The sequence below is a fragment of the Garra rufa genome, chromosome 2, assembly GCF_049309525.1.
Source record: "Garra rufa chromosome 2, GarRuf1.0, whole genome shotgun sequence".
Lineage (NCBI taxonomy): Eukaryota > Metazoa > Chordata > Actinopteri > Cypriniformes > Cyprinidae > Garra > Garra rufa.
In genome coordinates, this window is record NC_133362.1 from 45,541,725 (window position 1) to 45,561,739 (window position 20,015).

At 46.3% G+C, this 20,015-nt stretch overlaps 2 protein-coding genes across 2 annotated transcripts in view; one reads left to right on the forward strand and one right to left on the reverse strand.

Moving 5' to 3' along the window:
* Positions 1-13,755, forward strand: part of hcrtr2 (hypocretin (orexin) receptor 2) — a 48,120-nt gene extending 34,365 nt beyond the window's left edge. Inside the window, exons 4-5 of the mRNA XM_073835284.1 lie at positions 13,072-13,187; positions 13,531-13,755. Coding sequence (XP_073691385.1) covers positions 13,072-13,187; positions 13,531-13,755 — 341 coding nt within the window. The remainder of the gene's footprint in view (positions 1-13,071; positions 13,188-13,530) is intronic.
* A 1,132-nt stretch (positions 13,756-14,887) lies between these two features.
* hmgcll1 (3-hydroxymethyl-3-methylglutaryl-CoA lyase like 1) overlaps positions 14,888-20,015 on the reverse strand; it is a 23,714-nt gene continuing 18,586 nt past the window's right edge. Inside the window, exons 8-9 of the mRNA XM_073834680.1 lie at positions 16,541-16,666; positions 14,888-14,944 (exon numbers count right to left, since the gene is read on the reverse strand). Coding sequence (XP_073690781.1) covers positions 14,888-14,944; positions 16,541-16,666 — 183 coding nt within the window. The remainder of the gene's footprint in view (positions 14,945-16,540; positions 16,667-20,015) is intronic.

A 20,015-nucleotide genomic window follows, 5' to 3' on the forward strand; every position in this document is an offset into this window, starting at 1 on the left:
GCGACTGTGGCGTATATCAATCGCCAGGGCGGCCTCCGCTCTCCTAGCATATCACAACTCGCCCGCTGTCTGCTCCTTTGGAGTCAAACGTGGCTGAAATCGCTACGTGCCATTCACATACCAGGGGAACTCAACCGTGCAGTGGATCAGCTCTCACGGCAGTCCACCCACCCTGGAGAATGGCGACTCCACCCCGAGACAGTCCAGCTGATTTGGAGTCATTTCGGCCAGGCTCAGATAGATCTGTTCACCTCCCCCGAATCCTCCCACTGCCAGCTCTTTTACTCCCTGACCGAGGCTTCCCTCGGCAGAGACGCGCTGGCACACAGCTGGCCTCCGGGGCTTAAGTACGCCTTTCCCCCAGTGAGCCTCCTTGCACAGACCCTGTGCAAGATCAGGGAGGACGAGGAGAAGGTCTTGCTGGTTGCGCCACACTGGCCCACCCAGACCTGGTTTCCAGAACTCATTTCCCTCGCGGCAGCCCCTCCCTGGAAGATCCCCTTGAGGAAGGACCTTCTTTCTCAGCTGATGGGCACAATTTGACACCCGCGCCCCAACCTGTGGAACCTGCACGTCTGGCTCCTGGACGGGATGCGTCAGACCTCGCCGGCCTTCCCCAGGCCGTGAGAAATACCATCACTCAGTCCCGAGCTCCCTCTACGAGGCAGGCTTACGCACTGAGGTGGGGTCTGTTCGTTGACTGGTGTTCCTCTCGAGGAGAGGACCCACAGAGATGCACGATTGCAGTAATGCTTTCCTTCCTGCAAGAGAAGTTGGAGCGCAGGCTGTCCCCTTCGACTCTCAAAGTGTACGTTGCTGCCATTGCAGCGTATCACGATGCAGTGGATGGAACATCCCTGGGTAAGCACCAACTCATCATGAGGTTCCTGCGAGGTGCGAGAAGGATTAATCCTCCCAGACCGCACCTCATACCCTCTTGGGATCTCTCCGTCGCCCTCCGCGGCCTACGGGAAGCCCCATTCGAGCCACTTGCGTCAGTTGAGCTGAAATTCCTGTCACTTAAGACAGCGCTCCTGACTGCACTGGCCTCCATCAAGAGGGTAGGGGACCTACAAGCCTTCTCTGTCAGCGAAACGTGCCTTGAGTTCGGGCCCGGAGATTCTCACGTCATCCTGAGACCCTGGCCCGGTTATGTACCCAAGGTTCCCACCACGCCCTTCCGCGATCAGGTGGTGAACCTGCAAGCTCTGCCCGGAGGAGGCAGACCCAGCTTCTGCGCTGCTGTGCCCTGTTCGTGCTCTGCACATATACGTAGACCGTACACGGCACTTCAGACGCACCGAGCAGCTTTTTGTCTGCTTCTGAGGTCAGCAGAAAGGGAATGCTGTCTCCAAACAGAGGTTGGCCCATTGGGTGGTGGAAGCCATCTCCCTGTCTTATTTATATCAGGGAGAGCCATGCCCCTTAGGTGTTCATGCCCACTCCACTAGGAGTGTTGCCTCATCCTATGCGTTGGCTCATGGCGCCTCACTAGCAGATATCTGTAGAGCTGCGGGCTGGGCGACACCTAATACCTTCGCTAGGTTCTACAACCTCTGCGTAGAGGCCGTATCCTCCCGTGTCTTAACATAAAGACTTCAGGTGAGCGGGAGGACGGCTGGTGTCGGCTTGCTGCACCATTGCCACGTGTATCCGTGCGCCATTTTCCCAGAATGTTCCCTCCGGCGAACCCTGGGTCCTCCATGCCCCGCAGTCAGGCCTAGATGCGGAGTAGTCCCTTACTGTGATCCTGCCTGGGTCTCCTTCGCCCCGCAGGTTGTGGCTATATTTTTCAATATTCCAGCAGAGAAGACCGCTGTTTCCCTCGTGTATCCCTAAGAAGCTTTATAGATATATTGAATTATTCTCATTTCCACATGTGAAGATCTCATGTGCTCCGCCCCCCCAACCCATGCTTCAGTACATCTGGCATCCCTGTGGGGCCCCCTCTACTGGCCCCCAAGGCGTTGGGAAGGTTACGTTACTATTTCCATCTCTGACACGTCTGCCTGTCAGCACGTGGGGTTGTGCATAACGCGGCGTCAGGGTCGTGGCCTGTTCCATAGGGTCTGTTCCCATATGTAACGTCGTAGTGAAACGACTGAAGGGGAACGTCTAGGTTACGAAGGTAACCCTCATTCCCTGAAGGAGGGAACGGAGACGTTACATCCCCTGCCACGACCCTAGCGTCGCGCTGATGCCAGCTCGATCCGGCTCCTCAGCAAAAACCTGAATGACTGGCTGCATGCCGCCATCTTATATACCCGTATGCACGGGGCGTGGCTTGGGATGCAAATGCCACTCGCCAATTTTCATTGGTCTTTTGAATAAGGCTCAGAGATGATTGGACTCTCAAGCGAGTTCCCATATGTAACGTCTCCGTTCCCTCCTTCAGGGAACGAGGGTTACCTTCGTAACCTAGACGTTTCTATTAATGTATGTTTGTTAGGATAGGACAATATTTAGCAGAGATATAACAATTTAAACGTCTGGAATGTAAGGGTGAAAAAAAAATCTAAATATTGGGAAATCACCTTTAAAGTTGTCCAAATTAAGTTTTTAACAATGCATATTACCAATTAAAAAAAAATAAATAAATAAAAAAAACTTTTGATATATTTACCGTAGGATATTTACAAAATATCTTCATGGAACATGATATTTACTTAAGAAAACAAAGAAAATCCTTACTTAAGACAATAATCATTTTGACCCATACAATGTATTTTTGGCTATTGTTTGAGATTTTGGGCTTTTTGGTGTTTCATAAAGTATTTTTTCAGACTATTGGAAAGAAAACAGCCAAAAGACACTGATTAGTGTTTCTTTTGTAGATCTTTATCTATTTTTGTCAATATATTTCAATTACAATCCATATTTTTAAAGGCCGTTTTCCAAAATGAGTTCCCTTTCGGGAACTCCACACTGCGTCATCAACGCTTTGGGGAATGCCATTGGCGAACCCGCCTCTGAATCAGTCTGTAGCCAATAGAACGACGGGAGTGACGTCACCGGCGCGGTGACGTCAGCGACCAGGAAGTATATAAGCACGTGCGTTTCAAACCGGCTTCAGCTTTTGTCATTCAGCGAAGCGCTCTATGTTGGTCTGTCTGTCTGGTTTTTCATTGCTGTTTTTTGTGCCAGTTTGCACAGCTTTTGTTTGAGCAATGTCTGCCAAAAGGGGAAAGAAATTAGATATTTCTAAGGCGGTTCAGCAGCCACACAGAATGTGTGTTCCTCCTTGCCAGCGATTCATCGTTGGTGGGGACACACACAGGATGTGTGTGTTCTGCTTGGGAGCGGAGCATGCTCAGTCAGCCCTTGAGGGGGTTGGCTGTCCGCAGTGTGAACGTCTTCCACTGCGGGTGCTTCGTTCCCGGAGGGCTCTCTTCGAGGAGGGAGCCTTCACCAGCGTTCCTCGCGGGTCTGGCCCCGCTTCCGCCGAGGCGGAGCGGCAGCTGCACTCGTGGGGTTCGCAGCTCGATCTGTTGGAGGGTATGGAGACGGGTGATCCCCTATCTCCTTCCTCACCCAGCAGATCGGTTGATCTCCTCCTGGATGCGGAAGCCCGCACTGCGGTTTCTTCCCCCCGGGAGGAGGTCTCAACACTTCTCTTATCTTCCTCCGAGGAGGTTGATGTAGAGAGTGTTGATCTTCCTCAACCGCCTGTGAAATCCCCCCAATTTGAGGAGCTCCTGGAGGTGGTAACTCGTGCGGTAGCCAGACTCAATATCAGCTGGCCCGCCGAGCAATCTCATGAGCCGCCAGAAAGCAAATTAGACGAACGCTTTCTGCGGACACGCAAGCCACCTCCAGGGCGGAGCCTTCCGTTTTTCCCTGATCTCCACAGTGAGCTGTCGAGATCATGGGAAAAACCATTCTCGGCCCGTGTTTTCACCCCCTCCTCCGGTTACTACGGTAACGTGGGAGGGGTCGAGGAGCACGGGTACAAGATGATGCCAGCAGTTGAACAGACGCTCGCGAGCTATCTGTCTCCTGCGGCGGCATCATCATTGAAGGCTCCGACCTTGCCCACCAAGCCTCTTAAATTAACTTCCAGCTTGTTGGGCAAGGGGTAAGCGGCAGCGGGTCAGGCTGGGTCATGTCTGCACACTATGTCTGTGTTGCAGGCATACCAAGCCGACCTGCTTAAGGATTTGGGCGACTCGGTCGATGCGGTCGTCAGCAGGTACCAGGAGGCTCGCAGACAAACTGCAGCTTTTCAGCAGTACCTCCCTCGCCGTGTCTTTTCCTCTGGGGCTGCTGGACGGGAGCAGCCCCAGCCGCGTACCAGCTCCTCACGCCGCGAGGCGCAGAAAGCGAGCGTTGCTACCCGCACCCCTCCCAGACCAAGGGGACGGGGTAAGCAGCGCTCCAAGTCGGGGGCCTCCAAGACTAGGCCCGACCTGAGGGTCGTGCTTCAGTCGAAGAGGTCCTCGGCTAAGCGGCCCTGACTGTTGTGGCTCAGGGCCGTTGAGGGCAGCCCCTCTCGGGGGGAAATGGGGTTCACCACATCATATGGTGCCCATTTCTCCTCGGGGCCCTCAGGAGACCAGTCAGCTAACCCTGCCAGTGTTTCAGGGCGCGACAGTCTCGCACAAACCTCTGCTGGTGGTCCCGCCCGGCAACGTAGCGGACCCAGTAAGTTTGTCACCCCCACGGGGGTCCTCAGAGCAGTTAATTCAGGTGTCGCCTGCCAGTCAGCTGTTACAGGCCACCGAATTAATTCCTCAAAGTTTACCAGAAACCAGCCTCGAGAGGCTGGTTCCCTTAGTACACTTTCTGGCAGCGTGGAAACTACTGCCGAATGTGTCTCCATGGGTCCTGCGTACTGTAGAAAGAGGGTAACAAATTCAGTTCGGCGCCCCGGCGCCGCCCTTCAACGGGGTATTTCCTACTACGGTAGGCCCCAAGCAGGTTCTGGTAATGGAACAAGAAGTAGATTCTCTTCTGAGGAAGGAGGCCATCGAGGTGGTCCCTCCTCAGCTCAGAGAATCCGGGTTCTACAGCCGGTACTTCATTGTTCCCAAGAAGGATGGAGGGCTGCGGCCCATCTTAGACCTCAGACAGCTGAACCGCTCAGTCAGAAAACTGAAGTTCAGTATGTTAACTGTCAAACAGGTCGTGTCTCAAATCAGGTCCGAGGACTGGTTTGTCACGATAGATCTCAAAGATGCGTACTTTCACGTCTCCATCCTTCCTCAGCACAGGAAGTTTCTCAGGTTCGCTTTCAGGGGCAAAGCTTACCAATACAGAGTTCTTCCTTTCGGCCTAGCACTCTCACCCCGAACGTTCACAAAGTGTATGGATGCTGCTCTGGCTCCTCTGCGACTCCAGGGCATCCGTATACTCAACTACATAGACGACTGGCTGATCCTAGCCAGCTCAGAACAGTTAGCAGTCCAGCATCGAGATGCTGTTCTCGCTCACATGGAAGCTTTGGGGTTGAGACTCAACACCAAGAAAAGTGTGCTGTCTCCTTTACAGAGAACCACTTATCTAGGTGTCGTATGGGATTCGACCACGATGCAGGCACGTATGTCTCCTGCTCGGATCGAGTCGATCCTTACTGCAGTAAATGCGGTCAAGCTAGGCCTATCACTCACTGTCAAACAGTTTCAAGTACTGTTAGGTCTTATGGCAGCAGCAGCCAACGTAATACCTTTTGGCCTGCTGCACATGAGGCCGCTACAGTGGTGGCTCAAGACCAAGGGTTTTTCCCCGAGGGGAAATCCTTTCCGCAAGATCAAGGTCACGCGGCGATGCCTTCGTGCCTTGAACATGTGGAAGAAACCTTGGTTTCTGTCTCAGGGCCCGGTTCTGGGAGCACCGTGTCGCCGCGTCACGCTAGCGACGGATGCATCCCTCTCCGGGTGGGGAGCGGTCATGAGTGGCCGCTCGGCCTCCGGCCTGTGGACCAGTCAGCACCTCTCATGGCTCATAAATTGCCTGGAGATGCTGGCGGTTTTCAAGGCTTTGAGGCACTTCCTCCCAGACCTGAGAAACCGCCATGTGTTGGTCCGCACCGACAACACAGCGGTGGTTTATTATATCAACCACCAAGGAGGTGTGCGGTCATGCCCCTTATGCAAGCTGGCGTCCCATATCCTCCTGTGGTCCCAGGAGAAACTCCTCTCTCTGAGTGCAGTTCACATTCCTGGACATCTCAACGTGGGGGCAGACGTCCTGTCGAGGCAGGGGCAAGTAAAGCCCGGGGAATGGATGCTTCACCCGCAGGTGGTGAAGCAGATATGGAGAGTGTTTGGCCAGGCTCAGGTGGACCTCTTTGCGACTCAAGAGACTTCGCAGTGTCCCCTCTGGTACTCTCTAGTGCCTCCAGCTCCACTTGGGCTGGACGCCATGGTACAGACGTGGCCGAGGCTCCGTCTGTACGCCTTTCCCCCGTTTGCTCTGCTCCCGGGAGTTCTAGAAAGAGTACGCCGGTACGGAGTCAGTCTACTATTAGTAGCCCCATACTGGCCGACCCGAGTATGGTTCTCGGACATCATAGCCCTCCTAGACGGCTCTCCGTGGGAGATTCCGATCAGGAGGGACCTTCTTTCTCAGGCTGGGGGCGCAATTTGCCACCCCCACCCAGAGAAGTGGAAACTATGGGTGTGGCCCCTGAGGGGGCACATCTCATAAGTGAGGGTCTCTCAACTGAGGTTGCGGAGACCATCCTTCACTCTAGAGCTCCCTCTACAAGGAAACTTTATGACCTGAAGTGGAAACTCTTCACTTCATGGTGTAGAGAGCGACACGCTGACCCAGTTCACTGCCCGGTTGGTACAGTGCTGGAGTTCCTGCAGTCTCGCTTCTCCACCGGGATAGCCCACTCCACCTTGAAGGTTTACGTGGCGGCTTTATCGGCCTTCCACGCCCCTCTTGGTGGCGTGTCAGTGGGTAAGAAGCCCCTGGTCATACGGTTCCTTCGCGGTGCACTCAGGTTGAGGCCTCGGGTGAACCCTAGAATCCCCACGTGGGATCTCGCTGTGGTACTTGAAGCCCTCTGTAGGCCTCCATTCGAGCCCTTAGAGGAGATTTCAGATCGCTTCCTTACTATTAAGACGGCGCTGCTGTTGGCTCTTACTTCTCTGAGGAGAGTAGGAGACCTTCAGGCCCTTTCAGTGGCCCCTTCATACATTGACTTTGCGCCCGGTTTGGCCAAAGCATTCCTCTACCCTAGACTCGGGTACGTACCGAAGGTACCGACAGCAGTACCACAGCCAGTCACCCTGCAGGCCTTTTACCCTCCTCCATTCGTGGAGAGCGACCATCGGAAGTATAATTGTATGTGTCCAGTGCGAGCATTGGACACATACGTCCACAGAGATGCCCTGTGGCGGAAATCAGAGCAACTGTTGGTCTGCTACGGTCCCCCTAAGAGGGGGCTCCCTGCAACTAAACCCACTATCAGTAGATGGATCGTAGATGCCATTACTACAGCTTATGAGTCCTCTGGCCTCCCATCACCGATGGGCGTCAAGGCTCACTCTACTCGAGGCATGGCGGCCTCGAAAGCTCTGATGGCAGGTGTCCTTATCCAGGACATCTGCAGTGCGGCGGGTTGGTCTACACCTTTGACCTTCGTTAGGTTCTACGAGCTAGACCTACGAGCCACTCCAGGCTCCTCTGTCCTGAGCTGACAGGAGTTATACCTCGTGAGCCTGAGGGCCGAGGTAGAAGTTCCCTCTTCGCTGGGTACCCCCCAGGCAGAGATGTAATTTCGCTCGCGTCCTGGCAGTTTCCCAGGCGGAGCCCATGCCAGTGCCCTGGCCACAAGTTTCCAGGCACTACTTGTGTCCCTCTTGTCCGGGTGCGCCCCGACAAAGGACTATTGTCTCCTCGTGTGCCCGAGGGCCGAGGACGACTCCTTCCTCTCGGTCTGGTTGGTCACCAGACAGAGGCCTCCACCTCGTGTGCCCAAGGGCCGAGGTGTTCTTGCATTCCCTCTTCGCTGGGCACGTCCCAGGCAGAGATGTAATTCTACTCGCGTCCTGGCAGTTTCCCAGGCGGAGCCATTCCAGTGCTCTGGCCAGAAGTTTCCAGGCACCACTTGGGTCCCTCTTGATCCGGGTAAGCCCCGACAAAGGACCATCCTTTCTCCTCGTGTGCTCGAGGGCCGAGGAGAACCCCCTCTCTGGCTGGTGACCAGACTGGGGTGTATGACCAAAATCTCGTGAGCCCGAGGGCCGAGGTTTATCCCTCTTCGCTGGGTACGTCCCAGGCAGAGATGTAATACCGCTTGCGTCCTGGCAGTTTCCCAGGCGAAGCAACCTGGTGTTCTGGTACCCCTAGACACCTCTTGTCCCTCTATGTCTGGCTGGTCCCCAGACAGAGGTGGACTCCTTTCCTCGTGTGCCCGAGGGCCGAGGCGGATCAGATCCCTCTTCGCTGGGAGTTTCCCAGGCAGAGATGTAATACCGCTTGCGTCCTGGCAGTTTTCCAGGCGGAGCCAATCTAGTCCCTCCTGTGCTGGCTGTTCCCCAGACGGAGTTTTGGACTATTTCCTCGTGTGCCTGAGGGCCGAGGTTCTCATCATTCTTCCTCTTCGCTGGGTGCGTCCCAGGCAGAGATGTCATCACACTCACGTCCTGGCAGTTTTCCAGGCGGAGTTCTTCTGGTCCCTCTTTGCTGGTGTCCCCAGACTGAGCGACCACTTTCCTCGTGAGCCCGAGGGCCGAGGTATATACCATCTCCCTCTTGCTCTGGCATTTATCCCGGACAGAGGTGTAATACTTCTCCTGTCCTGGCAGTTTCCCAGGCGGAGAACCATCAGTGCCCCTCAGGTAAGTATCTTCTGGCACTGCCCTCTCGTTCTGGGCTGGTCCCCCAGACAGAGGGATATTGTCTCTCTTGTCCTGGTAACCCCAGGCAGAGAGCTCTTCCTGGCCTGATCCACCAGAAGCAACGCTTTCCTTTTTCCTTTCCCAGACAAACACCACTGGGCAGGAACTTGGAATTATGGATAGTTGGTATATCGTTCCCCAAAGCGTTGATGACGCAGTGTGGAGTTCCCGAAAGGGAACGTCCCAGGTTACGTATGTAACCCTGGTTCCCTGAGGGAACGAGACACTGCGTCTCTGACCATAATTCCCGCATTCCTGCCGCGCTTCGCTTCATTCCTGGAAGCTGAAGCCGGTTTGAAACGCACGTGCTTATATACTTCCTGGTCGCTGACGTCACCGCGCCGGTGACATCACTCCCGTCGTTCTATTGGCTACAGACTGATTCAGAGGCGGGTTCGCCAATGGCATTCCCCAAAGCGTTGATGACGCAGTGTCTCGTTCCCTCAGGGAACCAGGGTTACATACGTAACCTGGGACGTTTTTTCTCCTACACTGAGCCATAAATCACCACTTCAGTAACACTTACACACACCAAACTTTACATTAGTATTCCTGTCTATATTCTGAAGGTATTACAGAGGGATTTATTCATTTATAATTTGCTTGATTTTATACAACATTTCATTCCCCCCGAAATGGTAAAAGATACATTGTTTTCTGTTATAAGTTTTTTTTTTTTTTTTCTGAATTATGGAGTGACAATATCAGATACCCAAAATCCCCTCTGTAAAAACATTTGACTCTAATATGTCAAAAAAAAATTAAACAAGAATTTTGAAACTGACTTCATCCAGTGTTTAGATTTTTATACTAGAAATGTATGCAAGTTACAATAAATAATGGCTCATTTGCATATTTAAACCTAACATTTAACTTGTAAAACAAAAATGTTTTGCAATTATTAATGTAATCAATTAAGTAAGGTAATATTAAGGTGATATTAGTTATTTTGTTTACTCTATTCACCTGCAGTGTCTCACCTTAAGACTGTTGACTTGTTGTCCAGGGTCACATTCTGTGTGTGTGCAATAGAGTATTATTTGTTCAGTTATTCTGGATTACAATCCAATCCAAATAGCTCTCTGTGTCTAATCGCATATTAGATACTATGGTTTGTATTTATATAAATTTGAATGAATTTTGAACATCATACCATCATGTCCTCTTTTACATTTTAGTATTAGTCACTTCATATCAACATACTATTATGAATAATGAATGCCTCAAACCGGCAGTGTGTGCATGCATAGTTTTTAGTAAAAGCTCCTTTCAGTTTTATAAACTGAGAAATTCTAAGCCAATCAAGCCCAAAGGCACATTTTTTTATTTTTTTCTCCTAGTTACTGTTCCATCTTGAACTATATGTTGCTAGAGAGAGAGAGAAAAAAAGAATCAAACTCTTGTATGAATTCAAACATTTATAGTGCTGTGAAGCATATTGCCTTAAAAAGATTAAATCTGTCTGCATTGATCGTTGCCTTGCTGAGCAAAAAGACACCATGACAGATGAAAAGACTTCAAAGGCATAGTGCGGCTCCCTGATGAGAAACGTGGGCTGTACCCCCTGATGAGTTCTCACAATGGCCCCCAATGAGTCAGTTATGCTACAATGACAGCAGCCTGTATGGAGAGGAGGTGAGGGCCCATGAGAAGATTACTGGGTCAAACTATAATCTCCCATGTGGCAGACAATTTGCTGGACGAGAAAATAACCTTAAATCACCCTTTTCCAATATCGAACAAGTAGAATTTGAAAGCATCAAGTCAAGGATTTTATTGCAAGGTTACGATTGCTGTTACAACAACAAAGCAAATGAGGTTATAATTCAGGTTACTAAATAGCAGTATTTCAATGGGAATGGAATAAAGGACTTAAGCTTGTCTCCGACTTCCCCTATATAAAGTACTTAATAAAGCAGGCTCAGACAGGCTCTAAAAATCACATTTTTGAAATTTAATATTTAAACGTGGAGACTTTAAAGTCGAGGATTTTGAAAGATGAAGCACAGGGAAGTTCATAATATTTAAACAAAACATTTTCACATTTAATTAAATTATTAGTTAAAGTCTTTGCATAATCCATTTTGAACTGAGCATTTTTTCCAGATCAAAGACGCCAAATCTGATTTCACCTCATTGTATATGCTTTAGCACTATAAATATAAGATTAAAGTGAAATCAAATGTGGCTCTCAGAAGTCAACATCTCCACTCTTCTGGGGACTGCCAACATTAAAAATCTCTTAAAAGAGCCTTCTCAATAATTCTCTGACTCTCCAAAGATTTTGATGCTCTGTCACTAATTTGGAACTGCTCTCTGTGGTCTGTAATAAATTGAATCTGTTGTGAAGCTGACAGTATGACAACCGAAGCAATTTTGGCCTTTTGTGATGTCGTGCCGCCATTGCGGGTCACAGGCTTGAATTTAGCCACAGGTGTTTGAACAAATCACTGTGCTCAGAGCAGGTGTCAATCACAATAAATTCAAGCAGATTTGCTAAAGGGTCTCTGCCTGCTAGAATACCACTTTATAACATTCTCCCTAGGGTTGCCACACAATTACTGTGATAACACCCAGCTCTGCTAAATATTACAAACCTGGACTATCAATCTAAACAGCATGAGATGCTTTGAAGAAATTTGTCACTCTCCATAGAATGTTTGATGAAGTGGTAAAAGTAATTTAAAGACCCACATTGATAATAAGACTGTCAAGGGCTCTTAATGCTTACTGCTTTTACATCACACGCAGGAAATGATTGTTTATTTTTAAATTCAGCGAGACCATTTTCAGAGATAATCACAGCGTCTTAAGTGTCTAACAGGCCTCTCTGTGACAATGGAGAAATGATTCAAAACACATTTCTGTCTCCATTCAATTACTGTTTGTTATCATATGTTCTCATTTGCTGCTTTTCCTGGAAATGAGTAATGAAATGTATGAATAACAGATTTCTTCTGTCTGGCATTTCTCAAAAATGTTGCAAATCCAAACTTCCCTCATGCCCCCTCCATTTTCATGTCCTTGATTTTCATCCTGATTATATATATAAATTTCAAATTAATAGTGCTAAAAAACTGAGCTGAAATCAGTCTTACAAGCCTTGATCTGCCAAAATGTTATTTCCAAATGGTTTATGCGAAGATTTTAAATAAAAATTGAGTGAATGACATATACATTATTTGTTTATTTCACTCTAAACACGTATGGCTTTCTGTCTTCTAAAATCTTTTTTCCCCATGCAGTTACAATGAATAGCGACTGAAGGTTTCAGCAGCATAAAACTGTCTTGAAAAATACATTTGCTTGTTCCTGTTAACATTCCCCTCACATTTTGTGTGATGATATTTGTACCTTCTACAGCTTAAGTGCAAATATTTTCCGAACAGAAACCTGGATAACAAGTTTTTAAATTTTTCAAAAAAGAAACAAACAAACAAAAAAACAATCATGCTTGAGAGTTGTTTCACCGAAAATAACTGCCTTTGATACTGTGTGAGTTCATTGGAGACGTATTTATGAGAAATGTTTATTTTCAATAAAGTTGCGCTTAAATATAATGATACAATTCACAGAAGTAGTCTGAATGATTTTGTTCACAAGTTGGTTTAGCATTTCAACAAGGATTTTAAATGTCTTCTTCATTATTGTATGGTTTCAGAAGATCTAAAATATATAGGGACTATGTTTATGTTATTTTAAGCTCGAAAGCCTCAAGTCCAGAGAATTAACTTTTTCTTTTTGAGCAATGGAACATCATAACATCTCTTCTGCTTTGAATTGCATTAATGTAATTCATATACATAAAACCCGACATGAAAGCTTTTGCGAAGTGAAATGATTTTTGACCAATGGGTGTAATGAGATTCAATATCATGATATTGAAAACCTAATATGGAAATTACTAAAGAAGCTGATATACATTTCAAAAGACTTAATAATGTCCAGGCCTGCTACATTCAATTCGTAGAGTGTTCAAGAAAGGAAACTATTACACTGAGTGATTAGGTTTAAGATGAAATCATGAATGCTGATTGGTCAAAACAGCATTATATTATACAGTGTTATACTGTATATATCTGCTGATAAAATTTCGATCAGGTCTAAAAGCTCCCTTCGCTTTTTCAAAAAAAAACAAACAAAAGAAAACTCTCTTCTGCTTTTGGTTACAGAATGTCATGTGCATTTGACTGATGTATTTGTTTGATCCCTTCTTCTGCAGATGAAATCTACCCTAAAGTGTACCACACCTGCTTCTTCATTGTCACTTATTTTGCTCCATTATGTTTGATGGTCCTGGCATACATTCAGATCTGTCATAAACTCTGGTGTCAACAGGTATGTCAGCGTTTTTGACTTAACACTTACAGTTAAGCATAACTGGATTTATAAAATGACATTTTTGTCCTATAAATTCTGGCTTTTTTCCCGTACAAAGAGATCTGTCTCCTGCCAACATTCACATCTGCATTCTAAGGTAGCATTGTAACCGAGATGGAACTAACCTGAGTAGGTTTTAGATTTTGTAGTGCTAGATTTAATTTAGTTTACTACCAACTACATAAATCTAAAGTCTTTACTTTTGTATTCATTGCTGAAAATGTGGCTATGTAGACACAGTTTAACAGGTCTGAATTGCTGCACCAAAGCCCATAACACACAGCGCTTTATCTCTGAGCAGATTCCTGGAACATCATCAGTGCTTCAAAGGAAATGGAAGTCACTGCAGTGTTCCGCCCATGCTGTTGGCTCAGGAGAATCGGTGAAGGTGAGAACCAGTACCGTTTCAGCAGAGATCAAACAGGTGAAAGCCAGACGAAAGACAGCACGAATGCTGATGGTGGTGCTGTTTGTGTTTGCACTCTGTTACCTGCCCATCAGTATTCTCAACATCATGAAGAGGTAAGCACTATGTTACTTGGCAGAGGTAGTGTATGTGCTTACAACACACCAATAATGCCTGTGCGTAGATGGTTTAATGATTTTTCTCAGCTGTTATCCACATTAGTTCCATTGCAAACTCAACAGTGCATCATTATTGACACTGTGAGAATGCTTCTGGTTTAGCTGGTATCTTGAAGACTGTGTGAAAACATGCATCTTGATTGGCTGAACGTGAGGTCAGGTGATGTAGCATGAAATATCAGCAAAACTACAAAAAACACATTGTCACAGAATTCCCAGCATCTTTTTCTTTAGCCATTTGTTTGTGTATGTAATAACACAAGAAAAGGAAGCTCCATTCATGCCTGCTTCCTTTCTTCAGCAATGGAAATCAGGTTTCTGCGCCTCATGGTTTGGATGCAGCATCTTCCAAGGTGGCTTGTCAACTCAAATCATGGGGTCCGCAAATGGATCTGGTTGATGAGTTTGAGATGGGCTGTGCCTTTTCTCTTGCTCCATCGTCAGGATCCAAGGACCTCATTCTAGATTCTGAAGCTTTTTTTCTGATCAAGATGAGAACCCATTTTTTGCTGCCTCTGGTTCTAAGGGTTTGGGTGAAGGCATTGATACCATGAGTACCCAAAATTTAACATCATAAGCTTTCGAGGGCTTTGAGGTGGTTACTCGAGTGGTAGACAAGCTCAGTTTATAATGGCCAGATGAGAAATTGAAATAAAAGAGAAAAGTAAGCCAGATGAATGCTTTCTCAAAAGTGGGAGCCCTGTAGACTTTCCAGACCTCCACACTCCACAAAGAGGTCTCAAATGATAGGGTTCGCAGTTCGATCTGGTTGATGAGTATGGATGTTAAAGTATTTGACTATCGTGGGTTGAAGAGACCTTTGCTGGCTATCTCTGCCCTGGTGCTGTGTGGGGGTGTGTCTACAATGTGTCTCATCTCTTCCTTGAAGCTCTTTGGAGGATTTTTTGGTCACACTTTATATTAGGTGGCCTTAACTATGATGCACTTACATCAATTCACGAGTTCACACTTACATATAATAAACTGGGAAATGGGTTATGCGTATTTGGCGAGCTGTCCGATAAAAGGGCTCCGAGCTCGGAATTTTGGCCCGAACTCAGAATACCCCCCGGTTAGGACAGAAAATGGTTGTAAGTGTGGAGAAGGGGTGGTGGAGGGATGCTAGAAAACTGTCAAAAGAACAGAGGGAAGGCTGTGGTATAAATACCATCTGTTAATTAGGTTGATTACTGATTGCGTTCCCCCTGTTCATCCAGGTTAATTATCTGAACGTGCTCCGCCCGAACTTTGTTAATAAAACATCATTAAATAAGTACAATGTACTTAATGTGGTCATATTGCATTGCAAAACACTTTTGCTTTTAAGGTGGGCTATGGGTAAGGTTAGGGACATCTTTGGTGGTATGGATAGGTTTAAGGGATGTAAGGGGTGTAAGGGATGGGTCAGTGGTAATTACAGAAATTAATTACAAATGTAATTACATATAGGTTTTTAAAAACAAACAAACAGTCTCTCATGCAGACCCTGCAGTAGCGATTAAATTGAAAGAATTGGATTTTGCTTTAAAGTGTCAGGAGCATAACACTCAGCTTCTTTGTTTAAAAGCTCTTGAAATACAGGCGGACAGAGATATTCAACTGCGCAAGTTAGATCTTGAGGCTCAACCTTGCAAAATAAACCAGTTCCACTCCCTCGATCTAGACCTTCTTCTTCCAGTGTTCCTGATGTGTCACAGTCTGAATTTGATGTAGGTAAATATGCAAAATTAGTACCTCCTTTTCATGAAGCTGAGGTTGACTCTTATTTTGTCACCTTCGAGCGTGTTGCTGCAAAATTAAATTGGCCAAAAGACATGTGGGCACTTTTGTTACAATGTAACTTTGTTGGCAAGGCTCAAGAGGTGTGCTCTGCTTTGTCAATAGAGGAATCACTGGATTATAATATTGTGAAAGTAGCTGTTTTGAGAGCCTATGAATTGGTGCCAGAGGCATACCATCAGAGATTTAGATCTTGTTCAAAGTCAGCCAAGCAAACATTTGTAGAATTTGCAAGGGAGAAAAGAATGCTTTTTGAGAAGTGGTGTTTTGCCACCAAAACCACAACTTTTGAGGAGCTTCAAGAACTTGTGTTGGTGGAGGACTTCAAGAATTGTGTGCCAGAAAGTCTTGTTCTTCATTTAAATGAGAAAAAGGATTTCCAAGCTTTCTGAGGCAGCCATTTTTAAACCTGGTAGCGACTTCAAGACTACCTCAAAAAGTGGTGCACCTAAAAGGGTGCTTCTACTACCTTGACCCTGTGCAATTGATTACTGACTGTAAAGCATGGAAGCAAAAAACCATTGTCTGGAAACAAACCCAAAGTGGTGATTTGTGTTCAGTCTCCTATTGTTCCTGATTGTTTGCACTCTAGGAAAATGTAACATAAGTAAAATGTAAAAACGTATGTACACAATAAGTACATTGTACCAAATGATTAATTTAAATGTAAGTACATCTGCCATTACACCATGTCAGGTTCCTGAACAAATAAACCCCAGCAGCAGCACAGGCATTTCCTCTGGTCGCATAAATGACTGGCTTATTTTAGTCAGGTTGAAGGAATTGTACCTGCTCACTTGGAATTTCTGGGCTTGACATTAAACATCAAAAACAGTGTCCTGTCTCTGAGTCAGAGGACTACATTTCTGAGGGTGGTGTAGGATTCGACTTCCAAGCAAGCACAATTGAAATCCTCTTTCTATGTGGAAGAGACTCTGGTTTCTCACCTTGGGTCCCACATTGGGGGCATGCTGCCTCTGCAAGATGGTGACCACAGACGCCTCCCTTTTGGTTTGGATAGGGATCATGGGCAGTGACCCAGCCCAGGGGGTCTGTGAAGGCTGACATCTCCTCTGGCACATAAATTGTGTAGAGATGACAGTTGAATTTTTGGCTCTCAGATACTTTCTTTCAACACGGTGGTAGTCTTTCATATAAATCACCAGGAAGGTTTGTGTTCATACTCATGTTCAGGTTGGTGCAGCAGATTCTGCTCTGGATGCAAAATAAATTGCTTTCTCTGAGGACAAATTACATTTCAGGACATTTGAATTTGGAAGCGGACATCCTGTCAAGACAGGCATTGAGGTCTAGGGAATGGAGAATCCACCTGGGCGAGAGGCTTGGATGGGCAGAAGTGGACTTGTTTGCTCCAGAGGAGCAGAGATGGCAAAGAAGTTCTGGCAGGGAAAGACATGGGCTCACCATGAGGGAAGCCATACCATGGAAGAATATATGTGGGATCGCATATAGGGGAATCACAGTACACGGGCCTAGCACAGGGGCTGACCTAGGGCATGTGCACTAGTACATGGCATCTGGTGCTCTGCCATGTCTGACTGCCGAAGATGCTGGAGTAACTCTAAACAGGGTTTGCCGTGAGGAGATCTAGCCTGCAGAGCAGCTAAGCACTTGTATTTGGTCTGTAAAGGGGAATTAGGTGTCGCCCATCCCGCAGCTCTAAAGATGTCTGCTATCAAGGTGCCATGTGCCAATGCCCAGGAGGAACACACAGCCCTTGTAAAGTGAGCCCTCACCCCCAGAGGGGTTGGCTAATCTTGAGTTTGATAAGACAAGGCTATTGCATCCACTATCCTGTGGGTGGGCCTTTGTTTGGAGCAGTGTTAATTTCGTCAACAATGACAATGAAAAATATTCAGAAATACACACACAGTAGTCCAATTGTCTATCGTGTTGAGTATCTCATGTAGGTACAGCCAGTTATGGCTTAATTGAACGTAAACAGGTGGGTGAAAACTAAATGTGTCAGTATTACATGCATGCCTTTCGTCTTAAAGCAACAGCATTCCTAATTAAATACCTATTTTATAATTAATGTTAACCAACAAAAGATGGTAAATAAATGTATACATGTTAAGTAAACCTACTATATCTGAAAAATTAGTTTAATTTGTATCTCCACCCTGAAAATGAAAATTTCTCATAAGCTTAATTGGTTAGGTCTAAATAGAGAAGAATTAATGACTATTTTTGTTTGAAGAAAATAGCTACCAAAATAAATGACTAAAAGTAATCACTAAAATTACAAAAAAAAAAATTACAAAAATGCAATGACTTTTCATCAACTAAAACTATGAAAGACTCAAATTACTAAAATGTGACTATTAAGCATTTTCGTCTCAAGATAAAGACTAAGAGTAAATAAAAAATGCCCGTCAAAATTAACACTGGTTTGGAGACAGTCTTTTTGTTTTGCTGTCTGAGGTCCTAAAGATCTGTGTATGGTTCACATATAAGTAGAAGGTGCAGAGCAAGAACTGGGTCTGCCTCCTCTGAGGGCAGCACTTGCAGGTTCACCACCTGATCCCTGAAGGGCGTAGTGGGAACCTTGGGCACATATCCGGGCGGGGTCTCAGGATAACGTGAGAGTTAGCTGGCCCGAATTCTAGGCACAATTTGTTGACCAAAAACGCCTGCAGGTCCCATAGCCTCGTAACAGAAGCCAAGAGGTCTGGAAGCTGGTACCATAAGTTGCCCCCTCTCTGAGAAAGCAGATCCTTCCTCAGAGGAATCCGTCAAGCAGAGTTTTTTCTGGGAACCAGGTTTGATTGGGCCAGTACGGTGTAACTAGCAAGACCTGCACCTCGTCCTCTCTGACTTTGCACAACATTTGTGCGAGAAGGCTTACTGGGAGAAATGCATATTTGCACAGGTCCCGAGGCCAGCTATGTGCCAGCGTGTTTGTGCCAAGCATCCCCTCGGTTATGGAGTAAAAATGTTGGCAGTGGGACATTTCTGGAGAGGCAAACAGGTCTACCTGTGTGTCTGAAGTGTCTCCACATCAGATTGATTGGCTTGGGATGGAGTTGCCATTCCCCTGGAAGTGCAGGTTGTCGTGAGAACTCATGGGCTGCACTAATGACTCCAACAGAGGAGATGGCATTGTGACATGCGTCAGAAGTGTAGACCACCTTGCTGATAGATGTATGCAATGACCGGAGTGTTGTCTGTCTGGACCAGTATGTGCTTGTCGTGTAGCAGCGATTTAAAGCGGCGCAGAGCAAGCCATACTGCTAGCAGTACTGCAGTGGCACATTGAGACAGTTAAAGTGCCACTGCAGTTGAGGTCCTGTCCAGGATCCCAATGCTGCATGCCCATTGGAGATGGCACCACAGCCGATGGCAGAGGCATTTATTGAGACAACAATATTCCTGGACACTTGCACTAGGGAAACTTCTGCTCGTAGAAAAGCAAGATGCAACCAAGGGCTGAAGGTTTGGTGTGCCATGCACATCTCAGGACTCGGTTGTGAAACCAGCGCTGAAGCGGTCTCATATGAAGCAACCCTTTTCATAGCACAATGCAAAACTGTAACATTTCATTCACTGATGCCCTTTAAACGGCAGCGCTAACCCTGGCAGAGCATATACTAAAACAAAACAACCTTACCGACCTGCCCTTCTTTCTATGATGCGTATGCTTGCTTCTGGGTATCAAGTTCATTGCAAAAGGAATGTGAATTTTCTTATATTTCTAGTTACTGTTGTGGTGGGCTAGTCTTTACTGTACACATTCATGGAAATTTGTTGGAATAGGATTGAACCCAGGCTTGACCATTATATGGGTAATCCATTTCTTAGGCCAAAGAGGTTGTGCTTGTACATACTTCACAACCTTTATGGTTAGGCTTTCCTTTAGTATAGTGACGTTGGCATTAACGTCATGACGCAGCATGGAGTTCCTCTTAAAAGGAAATATTTCAATTTACACATGCTGTGTCACCTTGCATTGCAAAACCTGAAATGTCTTCCTTCAGACAATTATACATTTGGGATTACATGCAAGAATGGCATGTTTTCACACATGCTTCAGACACCATTTCATCCTGAAGCGTTCCTATAGCATTCACATCATACAACATCTCATTCTATTTCAGGGAATGGATAATGCATTAACCTGAGACGACTTTCTGTACTATATACAAAAATAACAAAAACGCAACTCAAGGGGCATTGTTTAAAAATTAAGTAATATTGATTTTTGCTTCTTTTAAAATCTTTCATATTGTAGTGTAATAATAGAAGCTTATAATCAGCCATTACACCAGTCTTCATTCAGTGTGACATGATCCTTCAGAAATCATTCTAATATGCTGATTTACTACTTTTGTTATCAGTGTTGAAAACAGTTGTGCTGCTTTATTTATTTATTTATTTATTTTTTAATGTGTGATTTTTTTT